Source organism: Chenopodium album, chromosome 12, assembly GCF_948465745.1.
Source record: "Chenopodium album chromosome 12, dcCheAlbu1.1, whole genome shotgun sequence".
Classification (NCBI taxonomy): domain Eukaryota; kingdom Viridiplantae; phylum Streptophyta; class Magnoliopsida; order Caryophyllales; family Amaranthaceae; genus Chenopodium; species Chenopodium album.
This window is the reverse complement of record NC_137845.1, coordinates 51,280,219-51,298,759: the sequence shown is the minus strand read 5'-3', so window position 1 is coordinate 51,298,759 and position 18,541 is coordinate 51,280,219. Positions and strand designations below refer to the sequence as shown.

The 18,541-nt window shown below is 36.0% G+C and overlaps 1 protein-coding gene across 1 annotated transcript; it reads left to right on the top strand.

The window, feature by feature from the left end:
* The first annotated feature begins 7,224 nt into the window (after window positions 1-7,224).
* On the top strand, window positions 7,225-18,106 carry LOC145572552 (uncharacterized). Its single transcript, XM_081631519.1, has 3 exons — window positions 7,225-8,139; window positions 14,422-14,590; window positions 17,528-18,106. Exons 1-3 carry the CDS (start codon window positions 7,342-7,344, stop codon window positions 17,971-17,973), a joined length of 1,413 nt encoding a protein of 470 aa, XP_081487645.1. The 5' UTR covers window positions 7,225-7,341; the 3' UTR covers window positions 17,974-18,106.
* Window positions 18,107-18,541: the final 435 nt, after the last annotated feature.

Below are 18,541 nucleotides of genomic sequence, written 5' to 3'. Positions count from 1 at the left end.
GTTTTATTTGTTCATTGAGGAGCTCTTTGCTTAGGATAAGCAAAGGTTTGGCTTGGGGGAGTTTGATATGTCCATTTTATATAGTGTTTTACCCCCGTCCCTCGGTCATAATTAGTAGTGTTTTTGGCTCCTTAGAGCCACTTTTATTACTAATATGCGTTTTCTAGTGTTTTCGTAGTGTTTGTTGAGTTTTGTAGGGAATTGCACCTTTGGAGCACTTTTCCGGGATTTTATGAAGCTACTTCGAGCATTGGAGGAGTTTGACCGTCATTGAAGCCCAAGGCCGGCTAGAAGCCATCGAGCCGGTGATTAAGGGCTCGGTATTTGGAATACCGAGGTTTGGACCGAACATTCAAGACCCGAAGAGGAGATCCGGATTGGGCCGAGGAGTCGAGCCCAATCACAAGTCCAAAACCTCAAGGTGCGCAGCAACAAGAGGTGCGTGGCCAAAGGCGCGCCCGATCGTGCGAGGCTTAGCACGATCGGGCGACGCTGCGGAGAAGACTATGCGAGCAAAAAGGCGCGCCCGATCGGGCGGCCCTTAGCCCGATCGGGCGCGTGTTTCTGGGTGGCTTTGTTTTGTCGAAGGCACTTAGTTTAGGATTGTAATTTTTACGGACACTTTTTCCTTTCACTTTCTCTCTCTACTTAATATTTTCTCTCTCTAGACTTTTCTCTCTACCCTACTTTTGATCTCAACTACTTTGTAATTTCGCCGTCTTGGTACGATTTCTATTTCAATTAATCTCAGTATTTTCTTCCTTTCAATTTCCTTATGGCTTATTTTATTATTATGCATGTTTTAGATCTAATTATGTCCGAGTAGTTTATTTCTAGGGTTTAAGGGAATCCATAATTAATATGAAGGGATAATTTGTTATTATTAATTATTGATATTGCATGATAATTTCTTATTGAATTGTTTTAATTCTTTGCAATTGGATTATGAATCGAGCAGATGTAATTTGATTGTGAATGTCTAGCAATATTAAATTGATGAATCGAGCAGATGTTAATTTGATATTAAAGGCTATTTTCAATAGGAACTTAGATTTAGTAAATTGCGAGAGCCTGTTAGATCTATGTTGGTTAATAAATTGCGAGAGCCTGTTAATCATGTTATTTGTGCAATGTTGATTAATTGATTGTTATGTTTTATCCTGGAATATTAATTATTGGTGAACCTGTGACCCTAGGCCTTCTTATCATTGATTTTCTCCCTGAACTTAATCTCCGTAGCATAGTTTCATATTAAACACAACAAATTGGTTACCTTAATAATTTAGATTATATTAATTAATTAGGAGTAGAAAGACCAGTTTCCCTGTGGATTCGACCTTACTTCCCTATCTACTGTAGTTAGAGGACTTAGGTATTACTTTTGATTAGGGGATACGACTTTACCCTGTCAGTGAAAAACAAACACCCTTGTTTAGGTGAAAGATGAGTAAGTGAAATGATATTGAGACAATGAAAAGTAAGGGAGGAATAATCATAGGGATGACAAACAAAGGAGTGTATGTCTTCATACACTTTCTCTTCCCATACTCACGTCTAACTAAAAATTCTATACTATCCCTTACCCACTACTTATGGTGGGTACGTAACCAACATCCAAATTCACTCTGACATCAAAATAGATATCCACTACTCGACTTTTACCGGCATATACTTGTTTCTTAACCATATACAACCCACCTATAACAAATTAACAATTATACGACTAAGCCCAATTGGAATTATATATGTTTGTAATAAATAGTGGTAAATTGTAATAAAAGGTAAAGTTGGATAAGAGGATGGATGTGAGGTGTGTTTAAGCGAATAACGGGCATATATGATTTAAAATCCACCACTTTATCACTACCCATGGCAGGTATGAACTTTAATATCATATAGCTCAATGCATATCTAAGGCATTTTTTTCACTTTATTATGCTTATAGTCCGTTTCGATAAAGGGTAAAATAAGAGCCATATAAGTTTGCAACTAAAATAAGTAAAAACAAAATCAGAAATTTTAGATAAGTTCGTATAAAATTAGATTAATTCAGATAAGATTGTACTCCATACAAGTTTAGTTTAGATACCTGAAAATTAGGTGAATAAAACAACCTTAAGTCCCATAAGTTATATCCATACTCACTCTAACTAAGATAATTGCTCTACGATACACACATTTGTCACATGTTATCCCTAAATAAACACAAAAAATGTAGAGATGATAAATATCGGGACAAGCTTGACCTTTGTATAATATCTTGTGCTCAAAACTTGCAAAATAATGATTAGGTCAACTCTGATTTTGAATAAATATCGGGACAAGCTAGACTTATTGGTTTTTTTTAGGTCAACTCAGATTTTGAACAAAAATAAATAAATAAATTTAAGGTTAGTCTATACTTGCACTTTTATGGGCCAAACTAGTTTGAGCCAATGAGCCGGACCATTGATGACCACAACTAAAAGGGCCAAAGCGTATAATATAATAATATATAGGGCGGAATGATTTTGGATTATATATTTACTAGTTTTGTGCCCGTGCAATGGTTGGGTTGTTTATTGAATTTTAAGATAAAACTTTTTATCTAAAATTATATTTTATTTGATTTTTCTACTCATGGATTAATAATCTCTTAGATAATCATACTTGTAAAATAAATAATAACATAGTACTACCTCTCCTAAAGATATGGGTATAATAGTTTAGGAAAGATACATGTGGTAGTTCTTGAAAGTGATGCAAGTAGCATGGTCAGAGTAATTAGAAGAAATCAATTTGGAGTTGCACCTAATTTCATATTATTTGATGAAATTTCTAGGATAAGTTGTGATTTTAATGTCTTTAATTTTAGCTATGATGGGAGATCAATATGAATTCAGAATACATGTGTATGCTTTGTTCCAAAGTCTTCAAACTTTGGCGCGGATTTTGATTTAATTTTATAACATTCGTAGTTTAAAATTGAAATATATGTTAAGCCGCTTATTATATATATTATAATATCAATAAATTTAGGAAAGATACATGTGGTAGTTCTTGAAAGTGATGCAAGTAGCAAAACCAATATTAAATGTTTCACTTTTATGAAACTTGTAGTTCTTCAAATTTAGGGCTTATTCTCTTTAGCTTAATTTCAGTTCAACTATAATCAATTCAGTTCAGTTCAGTTCAGTTCAATTCCTAATTTTCTTCTCTCATAAACAATTCATTTCATCTCAGTTCAATTCAGTTCAGCTCATTTCAGTAAATCAGAATAGGCCCTTATGGCCTGTTCTCTTCAGCTTATTTTCAGTTCAGTTCAGCTCCAATAAGTTCAGTTCAGTTTAGTTCTTATCTTAATTTCCTTCTCTTATAAAATATTCACTTCAGTTCAGTTCAGTCAATCAAAACATGCCCTTAGTATACTTAATCACACTCACTTTAATACATTGTCATAATATGATATTATGTATACACGAATATATGAATTGAATTAAGACATAACGGATGAGAGTATTTTACTGAATTTTAGGATAAACCTTTTGGCTTGAATGTTAAATACGGTCACACAATTACTTTTGTTAATGCATAATATTTAACATGCGATATCATACTTAAATTATGTTTCCAAAACTGAAATTATTATTACCGATTAAAACTTTTTTTCTTTGACTAATTCTCTATTATTTTAAATATATTATAAATGGATCTTATTTTATAGAACCTTTTAAAACGAATTTTATGATGGAAATAGAACCGAGTTATTAGATTTTTATTAAAAATTATGATTAATTTTGTATAGATGAAATATTAGTAGTGTATCGATAATAAAACTCAATACAACATTTTTATCTTCAAAAATCTATCCAAAATTCGATTATTTAGCATCATATTTGTCGGCTACGTGGCACGCCTTAAATGCCAAGTGTCGCTGTCACGTGGCCTGGCTGCGAGGCCGACTTTATATATTAGTGATTAGTGATATTCCCTTCATATCATATCTGATTAAGTGAAACACTAATAATGACCATTTTCTCATTTCTCCAGCTAACCTTACTTGTTTAGATGAATGGGAGGGTACTAAAACTACTAACAAAGTAACAAACTTAACTTATCGTGTACTTAAGGCGAAGTACTTCAAGCATGGGTGGAATGGGTTTTCGTGATTTAAAAACCTTTAACTGCTTGCTAAGCAACGTTGGAGATTGATGTGTGATGATTCCACCTTTGACTGATCGTGTGCTTAAGGCGAAGTACTTCAAGCATGGGGATTTTATTTCTTCCCGTAAAGGTTTTGATCCTAGTTTTGTATGGCGAAATATTTGGGGTGCCAAGTCTCTTCTTCTTGAGGGTCTTAAATGGAGGGTGGGGAATGGTGAGAGTATTAATGTGTGGGAGAAAGCTTGGCTTCCCGGAGATTCTTCATATATTGTTCCTACCCCAAATCTAGAGAGTTCAGCTTCTTTGTTAGTGGCGGATTTGATTGACTGGGAGAAGAGGGAGTGGCGTGAGGAGTTGCTGCTTACTCACTTCAAAGAGGATGAAATGAAGCTCATTTTGCAGATTATGTTGAGCCAAAGAAGCCCTTGTGACATTCGTTTTTGGTGGCCGACAAGTAATGGGGTCTACACTACAAAATTTGGTTACTGGTTGGGAAGGTTGGGACACAAGCGTTTATGGAGACAAAGGTTAGGCATGGAGGAGCTGAGGAGACTTATGGAATTGCATTTGGAACTTGGGAGGTCTGCCAAAGCTAAGTCAGTTTCTGTGGAGAGCTTACTTTGGAGCTCTAGCTACTTTGGGCAGATTGCAGGATCGTCATATTCGTGAGGATGGACTGTGTGGTTTGTATAACATAGCCCAGGAGACTATTTGTCATGCTGTGTTCCATTGTGAGAAAATGAAGTAGGTCTGGGAACTTTCTCAATTTTGTGATTATGTGAGGGACGCCCCTGTTTCAACTTTCAAGGAATTGTTTAGTTGGATAATGGTTAGATTTCGACGTGATGAGTTGCTAACTTTTGCTACCATGGCTTGGGCTGCTTGGTCTTACCGAAATTCTGCTGTCCATGAGGTGCATTGACAATGCAAGGAGGTGGGGAATTTGGGTCTTGTTACTGATTACAAGACTTATAATGGTGCAGTGTCAAGGCGCTCTACTGCTGCAGCTGCTAAAGTGGTGTTTAGAAGTGATTGGCAAAGACCTGCGAGGGGAAGGATCCGTGTGAACTGCGATGCTGCATTGCTGCCGAATAGTGAAATGGGCCTGGGTGCTGTTTTCTGTGATGAGGATGGAGTGTTGGTGGCTGCTGCTGTGCGTAAAGTGAAGGGGGAGGGGCATGTTGCTCTTGCTGCTCATTGGGGAACTGTCATTGCTCGCAGACTGGGGTACAACAACATTGAGCTTGAGTGCGACGCATTGGAAGTGGTCAAGGCTATTTGTTCTCCTAGGAATGGTAGATCAACCTATGACTTGGTGGTTAATGATATTGTTATGGCTAGTTATGATTTTATGTTCTTTTCTTGTAACCATGTCAAAAGAGGTAGGAATACTGCTGCAGTGCTGCTCACCTTTTGGCTAGGCTCTCTCCTGAAAATGGGGTTAAAGAGGTGTTTGATGATGTTTTTCCTCGAGGCATTAGAACCTTGGCCGAACTTGATGTAAGTTAAGCTTTGTTATGAACTTATGATATTTCCGATTTTCGTTTCAAAAAATAAAGTAACAAAGTTAACAAGTGAGGGTTTCGTATTTAATAATTGCCCAATACGGAATACTCACATAAATTCTCATGTCCCCATTTGTTTGTCATCAACCAAACAATACTCCGTAGTAGACTGAGTTGAGTATAAAGAAGGGGACTAAGTTTTTAGATATTTCACCTTTTGGGACCACAAAGGTTTTTTTTTTTCACCTTTTGGGACCTGTGGTTGATAATCCGGCCAACTAACTACACTTTAACCCACCGGAGTAAAAACATAGGTCTTTCTCATTAATTACTTGCTTAATTTTCAAAAAACATAGGTCCTTAGTCCTTAAAAATTTGAAATAGATAAAAATAAATGAAGGGACTAACTTTTTAACTAAGGGATTATGTTTTTTACAATGCATGATAATCTCTACTTGTAGATTTCGTATACTTTTACCTACTAATTACTTACTTTTTATGTGTGACTTCAACATTAACATAATTGAGACCACTTAAACTTGATATTTAATACATTACATATCAAATACGGAAAAGCATAAGCATAACCTATTATCAATCATCACCGCCTCTATTGATGGCGGCCGATAGTCATGATATGTGACTATTTACCTATTTAAAAAATGATAAACTGACTATAAACTATGTATAAGTTGAAGTTTTTTACTCCGTAAAAAAAAGGGTTATTGTTATCTTTTAATACGAAGCATAAGTTGAAATAAGTTTTTATTTATTATTTTTACTTATAGTTACAAATTTACAAGTATATAAATTGGACTATACTTTTTTTTTTTTTTTAACAATACATCTAGAAGTTTATGTTTGGTTGAGTGTTCATTATTGTGGGTTTAGTTACCATGCTTGCAGTTGTGTTTTCTAATTCCAAGCTCTTTTTTCTGTTTTAAAAAAAAAAAATTACAAGCTCTTTTCTATTACACAAATTGATTAATTTGGCTCTTTTCTACTATAATTATTACTCCGTATTAATCTTTTTTAATGTGTGAATATATATTATAATATATAATAACTTTAATTAGTGAATATATAATATATTATAAATTGGTTCACGTCCACAAATTAAACCGAAGGAAATTATTTTTGGCCTGTTAGTATCATATTTTTTTCTTAAAGAATGATTCGTTAGTATAATAAAATTCATAGAAAAGTAATTGGTGCCTTAGCATGAAATCCAATTGTGTTTTTTATTTTTATTTTTATGTAAATTATCTCTTTGAAGGAAAAAAATATATAAAGATCAATGATAATTTTAATATTAATAGGGGACTATCTTTTTTTAGGGGATTATCTTTTTAACTAAGGGACTATCTTCTTAACTCACCTTTGATTAGTATTTAGCCGTAAAAGTGACTATACATTATAAAAGGTGAAAAAAAAACATAAGAGGTCCCAAAAGGTGAAAAAACTAAAAACTTAGACCTCATTGTTATTCTTAACTCGTAGTAGAGTAGTAGTTCCTCTGCTCAACAATAACGACATTAGATTAACATTTATTGCTAATAATAATCTCACTCAATTCCGCAAACCTCTATTGCAGCTAACCGAAAACGAAAACCAAACTCAAAACAACTTTATTATTTCAATCATTACACTCCTCTCATCTCTCTCTCACACACTTTCTCTCTCCTCCTCTTTAATGGCGGATTCCGATCAACCTCCGGCGAAAATCCGGCCAATCGGCGGCACCGAAAACAGCTGGTGCAAAGCCGCTATTGGGGGCACTGGAATAACAGTTCTATCTCTCCTCCTTAACAAACATCCTGATTTCTCTCTTCTCCAAACCGCTCTTCACAAACTCCAGAATTCCCACACTATTCTCCGCGCCAAACTCCATTTCAACCCTTCTACCTCCACTTTCTCTCTCCTCATCCCTTCTTCTTCCTCCCTCAGTCTTCACCACTTCGATCTTCAATTGACATCTCAGATCATCCAATCGCAAAAACCCAATGTGGGTCCCACTGATGTCAGCTCCTTCCAGATCCTTCTAGAACACGAGCTCAACGACAATCCCTGGAAGAATCTCGACCGTTCATCGGAGGAAGAAGATGATGATGATGATGGGGTTGATGTGTTGCATGCGAGTGTGTATGAGATTGAGGAGAAAGGAAAATGGGCGGTTATGATTAAGCTTCATACTGGGGCGTGTGATCGGACGGCTGCGGTTGCGGTGATGAAGGAATTTACAGGCTTGATGATGAGTGGTGGTGGTGGTGGGTCCCAGGAGGAGGAGGGAGAAGTGGGTTTGGGGGTTGAAGAGTATATTCCGAGTGGAAAGACGAATAAGCCCTTTTGGTCTCGTGGGGTGGATATGCTGGGTTATTCTTTGAATTCCTTTCGGTTGAGTAATTTGGAGTTTGTGGACCCGAATTCGCCTCGTAGTTCCCGGGTTGTTAGGTTGTTAATGGATTCGGATCATACCACTAAGTTACTTGAGGTATATACATTATGCTATACATTGGTCATTTGTTTTCAATTGTGTTTTATTGAAATGATGTTGAATTATGTATATTGATTAGTTGGATTTGCTTATATGATTAGCTAGTTTTTTCTAATTGTGTAATGCATGAATGGTTTTTCGAATAATTGATGTTAGGACATGGAGGACGATTGTACAATGTAAGGATATAAATCGTAATATTGTAGATTAAACTCGTTTGGTTAATAGAGCGAGGCATTTGGTTTTTGTTTTAGAGTGGTTGTGTTGGTACAGGTATAGGAAAACTTCGTATTGTATATAATACTACAGATGTGCTTATAAAATGAAATGAAAGTATGACTAATGAATATACGTTTTTGAGCTTTGGGTATTGCTCCGGTTGCTTTCAGTATTGTAATCATTTGAGTTATAGGAAATGGGAAATTTTACAATGGTAGTGTTATACAATGGTAGTAGTTTGAGACAATGACCATGTAAAGATGATACCAATAGTCTCGTCAAAAAAAAAAAAAAAAAAAAAAAGGTTAACAATGAAACTAGAACATAGAAAAGCCTGGATTAAGCAGACTAGAATGCCAATTTTTAGAGAGGCGCAACATTTTTGGGTGTATGATTTACTACTTACTATTATTGATGTGCAAATCTTAGAAAGGAACTCATATACATATGATGAGTTGGTTGAATGTTTTGTGATGATTGATGAATCTATCAAAAAGAAGGTTTTGAAGCAAGAGGTGGTGTCGGTTGACATGGTTGTAGCGATAGATCAAATGTTGTCAGGTTTTAAGCTGTCAATCAAGAAATTTTTAATTTTAAGATACTTAAAAAGGTATTCAAGCAAAATACACTAAAGGAGCTAGTGCTACCTTTGTGTTGCTGGCCTATTTAATCATATTTTTGGTTAGCGTCACGAAACTAGACATTCATCTTTGTAAGAGTGATATGTTGATTGGGTTATTAGGCTCACTGTATGTTCTGACTTAAAAAGCCAACAAAGGAACTCACATGCACATGATGAGTTGATCAAATTGTTTTGTGAAGATTTCATCAACTGAAGGAATTTGAAGTAAGATTGTTGGTTTTCATAGTATCAAGTAGGCCAGAATGGGTAGGTTTCAAGTTGCCGATGAAGGAAAGTTTGCTTTAAGGTACTAAGAAAGGTATTCAAGCAAAAATTTCTTGGGTATTGGTATATAATTTTGTTAGTATTATAGATAGGCCTTTGACTGTCAAGGGCAAAACTTTGTCATAGCATTATTGATGGATTACTTTTGATCTTGGCTTTGGCTGGTGAATTATATGGTGGCGATGGTTGTCCAATCAGGGTGAAAATTTTTGATGGTACTGTAACTTATTATGAAGCTCCAGTGACATTTCTTCCATCCATTGTTGTCCTTTTGAATTATTCCCTCCGTTTTTAAATACTTGGTCCATTTCTCCATGCGCGGAGTTTTAGGAGAAATTAGAGAAAGTAATAAAATATGGAGGTAGTGGGATAGGTGGAAGAATAAAAAATTGTAAAAAGCAAAACTAGTGGAGATAATTGGAGGAGAGAGAATATGAAATTAATAAAATATAATTTAGGTTGGGTCCACTAGGTGAGAGAAATGAATTAAATATTGTAAAAGCTTTCCAAATGAGGAAATGGAGCAAGTACTTAAAAACGGCCGAAAAAGGAAAGTGGAGCAAGTATTTAAAAACGGAGGGAGTATAATTTAGCAGTATATGATCATCGGAAATTATTATTTTCATCTTTTACACTCAAATAATGCTTAAGGTTGAATTTTATAGATCCTTTGGTCGTGCATTTGTTGTTAATTCATCACAAGACCATAATTTAAATAATAATTTATATAATCACTTTGTAACATAGTGCTGTATTGCTTTACCAGTTACTACAGTCTGTTAAAAAACCTTTATTATTGTAATGCTGCTGAATTATACAAATAGGGATATTCTTCACCCATATACTAGTTATTAATTCATTATGAGCAGCTGGAAGTTGGTGCTTCTCATATCACACAAAATTACAAATAAGGTGTTGCATCCCCCCCTAAAAAACCAGTGTCGTTTGCAGTCCTATTTCAAATGTACCTGGAATGCATAATTAGATCACCTGATTGTTGTGAGAAGTTATTTGTCTCAGTGGTCTGGCAATCTGGCCTCTCATTTGCAATTATGTGACTTTGGGAAGATCTAGACCTTACATATTGACCTCTCCTATCGCAAAAAAAGCCACATTAGTTTGTTGTTATAGTCCCTTTACTGACAATTTTCAGCAACACTGAGCTAGTAGCAATGGTTTGTGGTGCATTGTCTCATGTACTCACTGCAACACCCCCCCCCCCCCCAGAAAAAAAAAAAAAAAAATGCACGGAGGCTTACCTTGATATGAGTTTCTAATGGCATATATATTACTGCATAGTTTGGACATAGCATGGATTCTTTTATACGTGGACCTTTCTCTTATTTTGGCTGGCTCTTGATCCTTAGGGCAGCGGTAAGTAGCAGTAACCAGTTCTTTACAGGAGATGATGATCTCAGGTGAAGATAATGGAGGGAGATGGGAGCATGTGTGCACTGGTATCTTCACTTGTTGCAAGGGAGGTTTGGCAGCCAAAAATTCACAACATGGAGGAACGTGTTTATGAAAAGGAGGGGTGGAGGGGCGGATGATTTAGGAAATTGGAAGATGAGCAAAAGGTGCAAACTAGAACCGTGTGCCTATAACTAGATCAATTTTCAAAAAACACTTTCATATCTTTTTGAAAGAAAAGAAAACGCCTTTTATTCTTCTCTGATAGCTTTCTTCAACCTCAATCACAAAATTATCTCTTATTACCTTGTTTGATACTTTAATACTTAAACCTTCTCTCATGTCTGTTGTTGCATTGCTGCTAGCACTGTTCTGTTAGTGTTTGCTATGATATGTCCCCAAAGAATTTTCAAGGCAATTTGGTCTTCTATGCTCCATGGTTGGCATTTCACAATTGTCTAATCTTTTGGAGTTTTGGACCATTATCAAATGCAATGTTCTTCAACCTTTGTTAAGCAGGGAAGGGTGGCAGTTGGGAGGCAGGGAAGTGGAAGTATTCACTGATTGTTGTTGCCGATGGTTGTGTTCTGGTGCGCAGTCCTCTATTCTTTCCTTTTGCTGTTCACTCGGACTCATCTTTAAGACATTAAGAACACAATTATAAAATCCAGCCTCTCCAATCTCCATACAAACCCATCCCTGTTAGAATTAGACATATATGGAGGGAAATTTAAGACATCTGTGTGAAATTCAGGTACATTGGAAATCAGGATGATGATTAGGAGGGCTAGGAAAATTTACTGAGTAATAAATTCGTTTAGGTTTCAAAATTTCTCTTTCCTCATTAAAAGTACTTCATAAATGATTAAGGATTAAAACTACTTTAGAGAAGGTTTAAACAAACAATTAGAAGTTAAAACCTTAGGAGAGAGTTTTATTTCTTTTCTTTTCAAGTGGTATGTTAAAAGAAGATGTAGGAAGAGTTTAAGAAGAGGTTACTGTTTTTATTTTTGCTTTTTTTGGGTGTGAGATTGGGAGATGTGAATTTATTGTGTGAAAGAGCATGGATTTCATTGAAACATAAAGTATTAGATTCTGATTTATGGGCTGTTTTTGTTATGCCAATTTTTTTCAGTTCATAGCCATTTGAAAGTAAACCATCCCTATGAAAAAAGTAGCTGGCCTGCCCTCTTGAGGTTTTTTACCTTTTAATATGTCATTTCCTTTTATTATATCATTATTGCCCCACTTATGGGATTAAGGCTTTGATTGATATTGCTCTTCTTTGGTCTGACACACATTCTGCGTGTTAGCAAGTGGCAGAGGGGTTTCAGAGCCTGTAGTCCTGGACAAGACAAACTCCTCTTCCTTTGTTTCCATCTAACCTGGACACATTTAGCACCGTTTTCTATTCTCTTGAACTGTTTACTATGTTACTGCTTCTTCCTTAAGACATTCAGCATCAGTAAGGCTCCTATATGAAATTTTGAATAGATTAATGGCATATAAACCTTTTAATGAACCGCCTATCGCTACTGACCTTAGATATGAAGCTAGTTTTTCTGGTAGTAAATGCTTTTGACTTTGTGATAGACTGATAGTGAAAAAATTACTTCTGCTCAGCCACAACAATCTGCATGCACTCCCAGTTTTTGATGCTGTTATATGTATGCTTTTGCTCCATATCATATCACATAATGTTATCTGGTGTTACTTAATGTTGTTTGGAACTTTAGACAAGTGGATAGTTGATATACTTTGGCATGGCTGGTTTCTGTTTATCCCCTCTTCTTTCATTATATTTTTTCATTACTTCTCATTTTTGCTATACCTGACTAATCTTTACTGATATTTTTTTTTTTTAATTTTATTTGTCTGGGGAGGGGGGGGGGGGGGGGAGGGTGTTTAAAAGTAGCTTTGTTTTATTGATGGAAATATCTAACCAAAGTATTTGGTGAGGAAAAGACAAAAAACCACTGAGGCCTAGCCTAGATTGAGTTTAGTGAGTAGTGGGGATAGTTGTGGGAGGATCCATCACCAGGACACCAAGTGACTCATTTAGGGCTAATCCGCTAATTTTTCCAAAGATGTTAGTTAATATGTCAGTAATAAATACAAGTTTGATTTATTTTTCATTTATTTTTTATATTTTCTGGTATGAAGGAATTTTAGAATCAATTACTTTTTTTTTTTTTTTACCAGATTCAGATTTCTGATGAGATATCAATCAATCAGTCAATCAATCAAAACCTTAATCCCATAAGTGGGGTCGGCTACATGAACCAAATTTGATTATTCCGTGTAATCATCAAGAAAGATCCTCCTCCTCCATCCCTTACGATCCAATGCCTCATCTTCATGCACATCCATATACTTCATATCCTTCCTAATTCCTTCCAACCAAGTCATTTTCGGTCTCCCTCTCCCTCGTTTAACCCCTCCATGGTCCCACTCTTCCACTCTTTGTATTGGTGCACCCTCTGGTCTCTGTCTTACATGCCTTAACCAACGTAGACGATTTTCCCTTAGTTTGTCAGCAATGCTTGCCACACCTACCTTCTTGCAAATAACCTCATTTCTGATTTTATCTCTTAGAGTGTTCCTGCACATCCACCTTAATATTCGCATCTCTGTAATCTCTATCTTTTTAATGTGCTCCTTCTTAAAAGCCCAACATTCTATACCATAGAGCAACCCTGGTCTTATAAGAGAGAAACATCAATGTTGCGATGCGAGTTTCATATCATCAACAGTAGAAGAAGAAGGTTTCCAAAACAATTGTAGACTGGTGGGCTTGAAGCTATTGTTTGTGAAATCAATCAAAATAAACCAATAAAAGAGGAGAGGAGAGGAGAGAGACACTGAGTGTTGGGGAAGGCAGAAATCTACTGGCGAAACAATTTAAACTCAATCCAGGCCTATGATTGCAGCCCATAGTTTTTACTGCCCTAACTTTTACCCCTCTTTTCACCCAATGTTGGCAACCCCTAAACATATGTAAATTGTATCAAAAGCTTAATGTAGTATTAGAAACCCTGAAAACCCAATGATTATATCATGGTCCTAAATGAACATATAACATATACTTTCAAAATTTATGAACTTATAGCTCAAAGATTACAAACATATATGCTCATTTTTGCTGCTATAGCTCCATTTTATTGAATTATATGCTCATCTGGGAGTACCCTATCCATGATATATTTTTTACTGAAAAGAGTGAGAACCCACCTTCTGGTAATTTCTCCAGATGGGATCGTATGTGCCAAGAAGTGGATTATAGAATTTAACTGGCATACAACGAAACAAAACAAATAACATTAGAAAAGAAGCAAATTAAACATCTACTAACAATGAAATAGCCTGAAAATAATATGCTTAGGACCTACCAAGCAGGATCTCAATCAGCAAGCATCATTTGCCAATCTGGTTCATTGCATTTAGTGGTGGAGAATAGAGGAAAATTGAATCAAAAGAATACAGAAAGACCACAATTCTTCTCAGTAAAATGCTCTGAGCTACAGTAACAAGTAGGACAGGAAGGGAGCAGTAGCTAATTTCTATTTCATGGTGCAGCCTGAGGCTAGTGATGTTGACTCATTTTTGCATCAGAATTTTTAGTTCATGAATGTCAAATATTGGTTCATGCTTATTTGACATATCGCTTCAGAAGAAAAGAGTTGTGAGCATGCAATTCTTTCTGGAAGGACCTGCTTAAAGATTACTGATTCAAAATATTTCAGGGATGCAAGACTAGGGGGATTAAATTATGTGGTGCCCTGTCAGCAGCAGCTTTGATTGCCGCACGGTTGTCCAAATGCCTTCCCGATGGTGAATGGGAGAAGTATGCTGTGGTGACTCTGATTGATTGTCGTAAACTTCTTGAGCCTGCCCTTTCTAGCCATCATGTTGGTAAGTCTGTATGGTCTTTCTTTGCCATACATCTGAATTATCTTCACAGAATCAGATTGTATCATGTGCTTTGTGAATTATTATTAATGAAGCAAGTGTCTTTCCTTGGCATTATGGTTTTCCTGCTACTATATGACCACCTGTATGGTATTTTCAGATCACTATATGGTATTATATTAGTTTGGGTTGCTATTGTTATCGCTAATACTTTTATACTAATAGTACTTACCAATCAGTAATTCTTTTTCAATTTTGTTTTAATGTGAGTTGTTTTCAAAGTTAAGCTAATATTAAAGTTACTTCTTAAATTCATGAACCCTTTTTTACACATTATTTGATTATATTAGAACATCCTAATATGACAAGGAGAAGTTTTAAATGTGAGGGTAACTGATAAAAATCGTGGTATAGTTCAGGATAGCTTTATGAAGTTTTTTCGTTAGCTTTTAATGAAAACGACCATTTTCCTTCTCCCTTTACTAAGTGAGAAAAGCAAAAAGGATAGATTAAAGTAATAAAAACTATTGTTGCTATGGACTTTGTTTCAGCCTAGCCTTGCAGCAGTCTACCATTTCCTTTTGTTGTATTAGGAGATGCTTATGCACCCCCTGATGGGTCTGATCAATTAACGAGGTTTTCCAATCAATTTAGGTCAGAAGAATTTAAGAACACTCTATAAACAGGGATTAGGACTGGTAATCAAAGGCCTTCCCTTGAACCAGCTTGGTGAGACTTAGCAACCTTGTGCACTTGTTGGCACCTTTTCTGCACAAGCCTGGCCTCCTTCCTTTTTGTTTCGTGTGCATAGTAGCATACAAATGCATTACTAACTCAACAAATAACAAGAATATCCTCGTCATTGCTTGAAGATTTAATTTTGGAGGTCCTTTGCCTTGTTCCTTAACCAGTGTGCTGTTTGCTTTGTGCCTTTAGATGAATCAGCGAACTGTCCTAGGGGAGGGGCATTACGGGTAGTCTAATTTTCTTAGTGGCCATCAAAGTTAGTATACATAAGGGAGGATATGCAAAAAATTAAGAGAGGTCACCTATCACGAGACAAATGCTCAGTCTAGAATCATCCTAGGGATTGAAACCATGTACATAAATAGAGAGAAGAAATGATTGGGCAGGAAATTGGTGAGAAAGTTTTAAGAGACTTCTGACCTAAAGTCACTACCTTGGAGAGTGATAGCCTTAAGCTACCAATCACTACAAGCTTTTAAAAAGATTGAATTTTATTAATCAAATCTTTTCTCTCTATTTTCCTGTTATTTTGTGTGAGCAAGTTAGTAGTAATCTGAGTCCATTACTGCAAGTAATAGGCAATCTAAGTAGAAAGCAGCTATGAAACCACTGATGTCTGGAACTAGTTTAAATATGCTTGGTGTCTTCCTTTTCTTTTGCTTGGTGGTGAGTGTTGTGAAATAAATGTTTTTAAGGAAAAGGACACTTCATTAGTAATTTCCAAATTGGCAGAGGGGAGACTTGTTCATAATACTTCGATTCCTCTACAGTTTATTTCTCAAGGTTTGAGTTTCTTTGCGAGTCCAGAATTTGTGTTTCTTAGGTGGGTGAAGCCTTAATTTCCTTTACCAAGCTTGGGCCTTCTTATGGGAACAAAACTAGGAATGACTTCTAAGGATCCAGAGATTTAGAGAGTCTATAAAGGTTGAAATGTTTCTTTGTTGGATAATGATTTAATTTCCTAGTTTTCTTTTGAGGACTGCATTATGTATATCCAATCTGTCTTTCTATAATTATCCTGTAAAACTTGTTCCTTTTGAGTTTCGAATTGCTGTAGCTGATAGCTCAGGTTACACTAGAATTTTTGTGCTCTTGGATTTGAGATGGCAGAGAATATATAACCCCAAAGCTGAGGTAGTTATGTTTATTGGTTGCTGGTGTCATTAACAAGTCTTTGATGGGAAAATGGCTTTGGATTTTCTGCCAGGAATGTAATTTCCTTTGGTATGGAGCAACTAGAGTTACCGAGTTCACTTCCCAAAGCTTCTCAAGTAAGGGGAGTCTAGTTGCTTTATGGGAAGAACCTTGGACATTGTAATTCTTAGGTCTACTGCTTCTAAGATTAGGAGTTGAATGAGCTTGCTTATGTTGGGTATTCTTAGGCCTACTACTTCCAAGGAATCCAGATAAAGCATTTCCTCTTAAAACCACTTAAGGTCAATTAACCGTGACACTTATTTTCGCTGTTTCCAACTTCTATATTGAAGGCTATAGCTTTAAAGTACATGAGAGCTTTTAGGAAGAAAACTTGAAGAGACTTCAAACTAATGACAAGATGCATGTTTTGAGGGCCCATATAAAGTTATCAGGTATCACTGATACTCGGTATGAATTTTGGGAAGTGAAAGATGTTACTTGAGTTTTGGATAGCTTAAGAGGAAGCAAAGATTGTGCTTGTTAACTATGGGTAGTAAGTGGGTGATTGAGTACAGAGGAACGATTGTGCTTTTATTTTTATTATTTCTTCTTTCTTTCTAGATTCTCTTTGCGTGTGTTTCATGGGGATTCTTTAGAAAACCCTAGAAGTTTCCTTTATTTTCTTAGTTTTTAAAGGATTTCTGGCCCCCCTTCACTCTATTCTGCATTATTGATACATGTAAAAAAAGGGAGGAAATTCTGAGTGTCCAATGTGTCTTGTCAGACTAATCAGTAGTATGATAAAATCGTTTGCTTTGTGTTAAGTTTTTTCCTCAATGATTAAGCCAATTGTTTGTAAATACATGCTGCTGTATTGCATGTATAAAGGAAGGAGTTATTCCAGTAAATTTGGTTACTGTATGAAATGTGAATTTTGTCCACTGTCAGCTGTTATGTGGAAGTTTAGCATTTTTTGACGTGAATCTGTTGTAAACTTTGTTAACATACAAATTTTGTTTTTAAATAACCTTGCTGCTTCTCCATGCATGGATTCAGGATTCTATCATTCTGCCATCCTCAATACTCATGACATGAAAGGAGGCGAGGAGCTGTGGGAGCTCGCAGGAAGAACTTACACATCCTTTGCAGATGCAAAGAACTCAAACAAGCATTTTTCGGACATGGCTGACCTCAACTTTCTCATGTGCCGGGCCATTGAAAATCCAGGTTTGACTCCATCTTCTTCCTTGAGAACCTCCTTTATCTCGGTTTTTGAAGATCCAGTAATTGATGAAACAAATGAGGATCATAAGGAACTAGGGATAGAAGATTACATGGGCTGTGCCTCTACTCATGGCGTGGGCCCTACCATTGCTATATTTGATACTGTAAGGCAAGGCAAACTGGATTGTGCATGTGTCTATCCATTTCCTTTGCATTCAAGAGAACAAATGCAAGAATTGATTGACAATATGAAGAAAATCCTTATTAATTGTTTGTAATTCTTTTGAGAGGTAGGGGCCTTAATAAAGCTTAGCTGACTTGTATGAATTTGCGGCTGTATAATTAAGGGAGAAATGTAAATGATTCATCATTCCTTAATCTTTCTGCAGTATGTTGCTGCAATTTACGTGATGATCCTACCTTGTCTAGAGGAAACTTTCGTACCCCCTCCCTGCTACATTGCTGCTATACTGCTTATAGTCAGTATCCCTTCAATTTTTTTTCGTCCTGTTCCTTTGTATTTCCACTTTTCTGACAACAGCAACCATTGAAGACGTTTCAATTCAGCTGATGATTGAGACATTGAATATGGTTGTTTGGTAGTTTTCTGCTTTAGAGGATGAATCTAGTGGTTACAAGAAAGGATTACCTGAATCAAGGTAATCAATCAACTAGACAATAAATGTTTTAAAAGAGTAACATGGGAAAATGATCGAATATGATCGCAAATTAGGACTATAGAGTATAGAGTAAATCTGTGAGGGGTATTAAGACAAGCTGGCAAATTTTGCAAATCAGTACTTTCCTAATATTTTTATTAGTCATAATACTGAGGATAAGCAGGGA

Bases quoted from the DNA above. Each gene is read 5' to 3' on its own strand.
- LOC145572552 (XM_081631519.1), top strand. From the start codon at position 7,342: ATGGCGGATTCCGATCAACCTCCGGCGAAAATCCGGCCAATCGGCGGC. The intron at 8,140-14,421 runs GTATATACATTA...AAAATATTTCAG, and splicing joins ATACCACTAAGTTACTTGAG to GGATGCAAGACTAGGGGGAT. The intron at 14,591-17,527 runs GTAAGTCTGTAT...GCATGGATTCAG, and splicing joins CCTTTCTAGCCATCATGTTG to GATTCTATCATTCTGCCATC.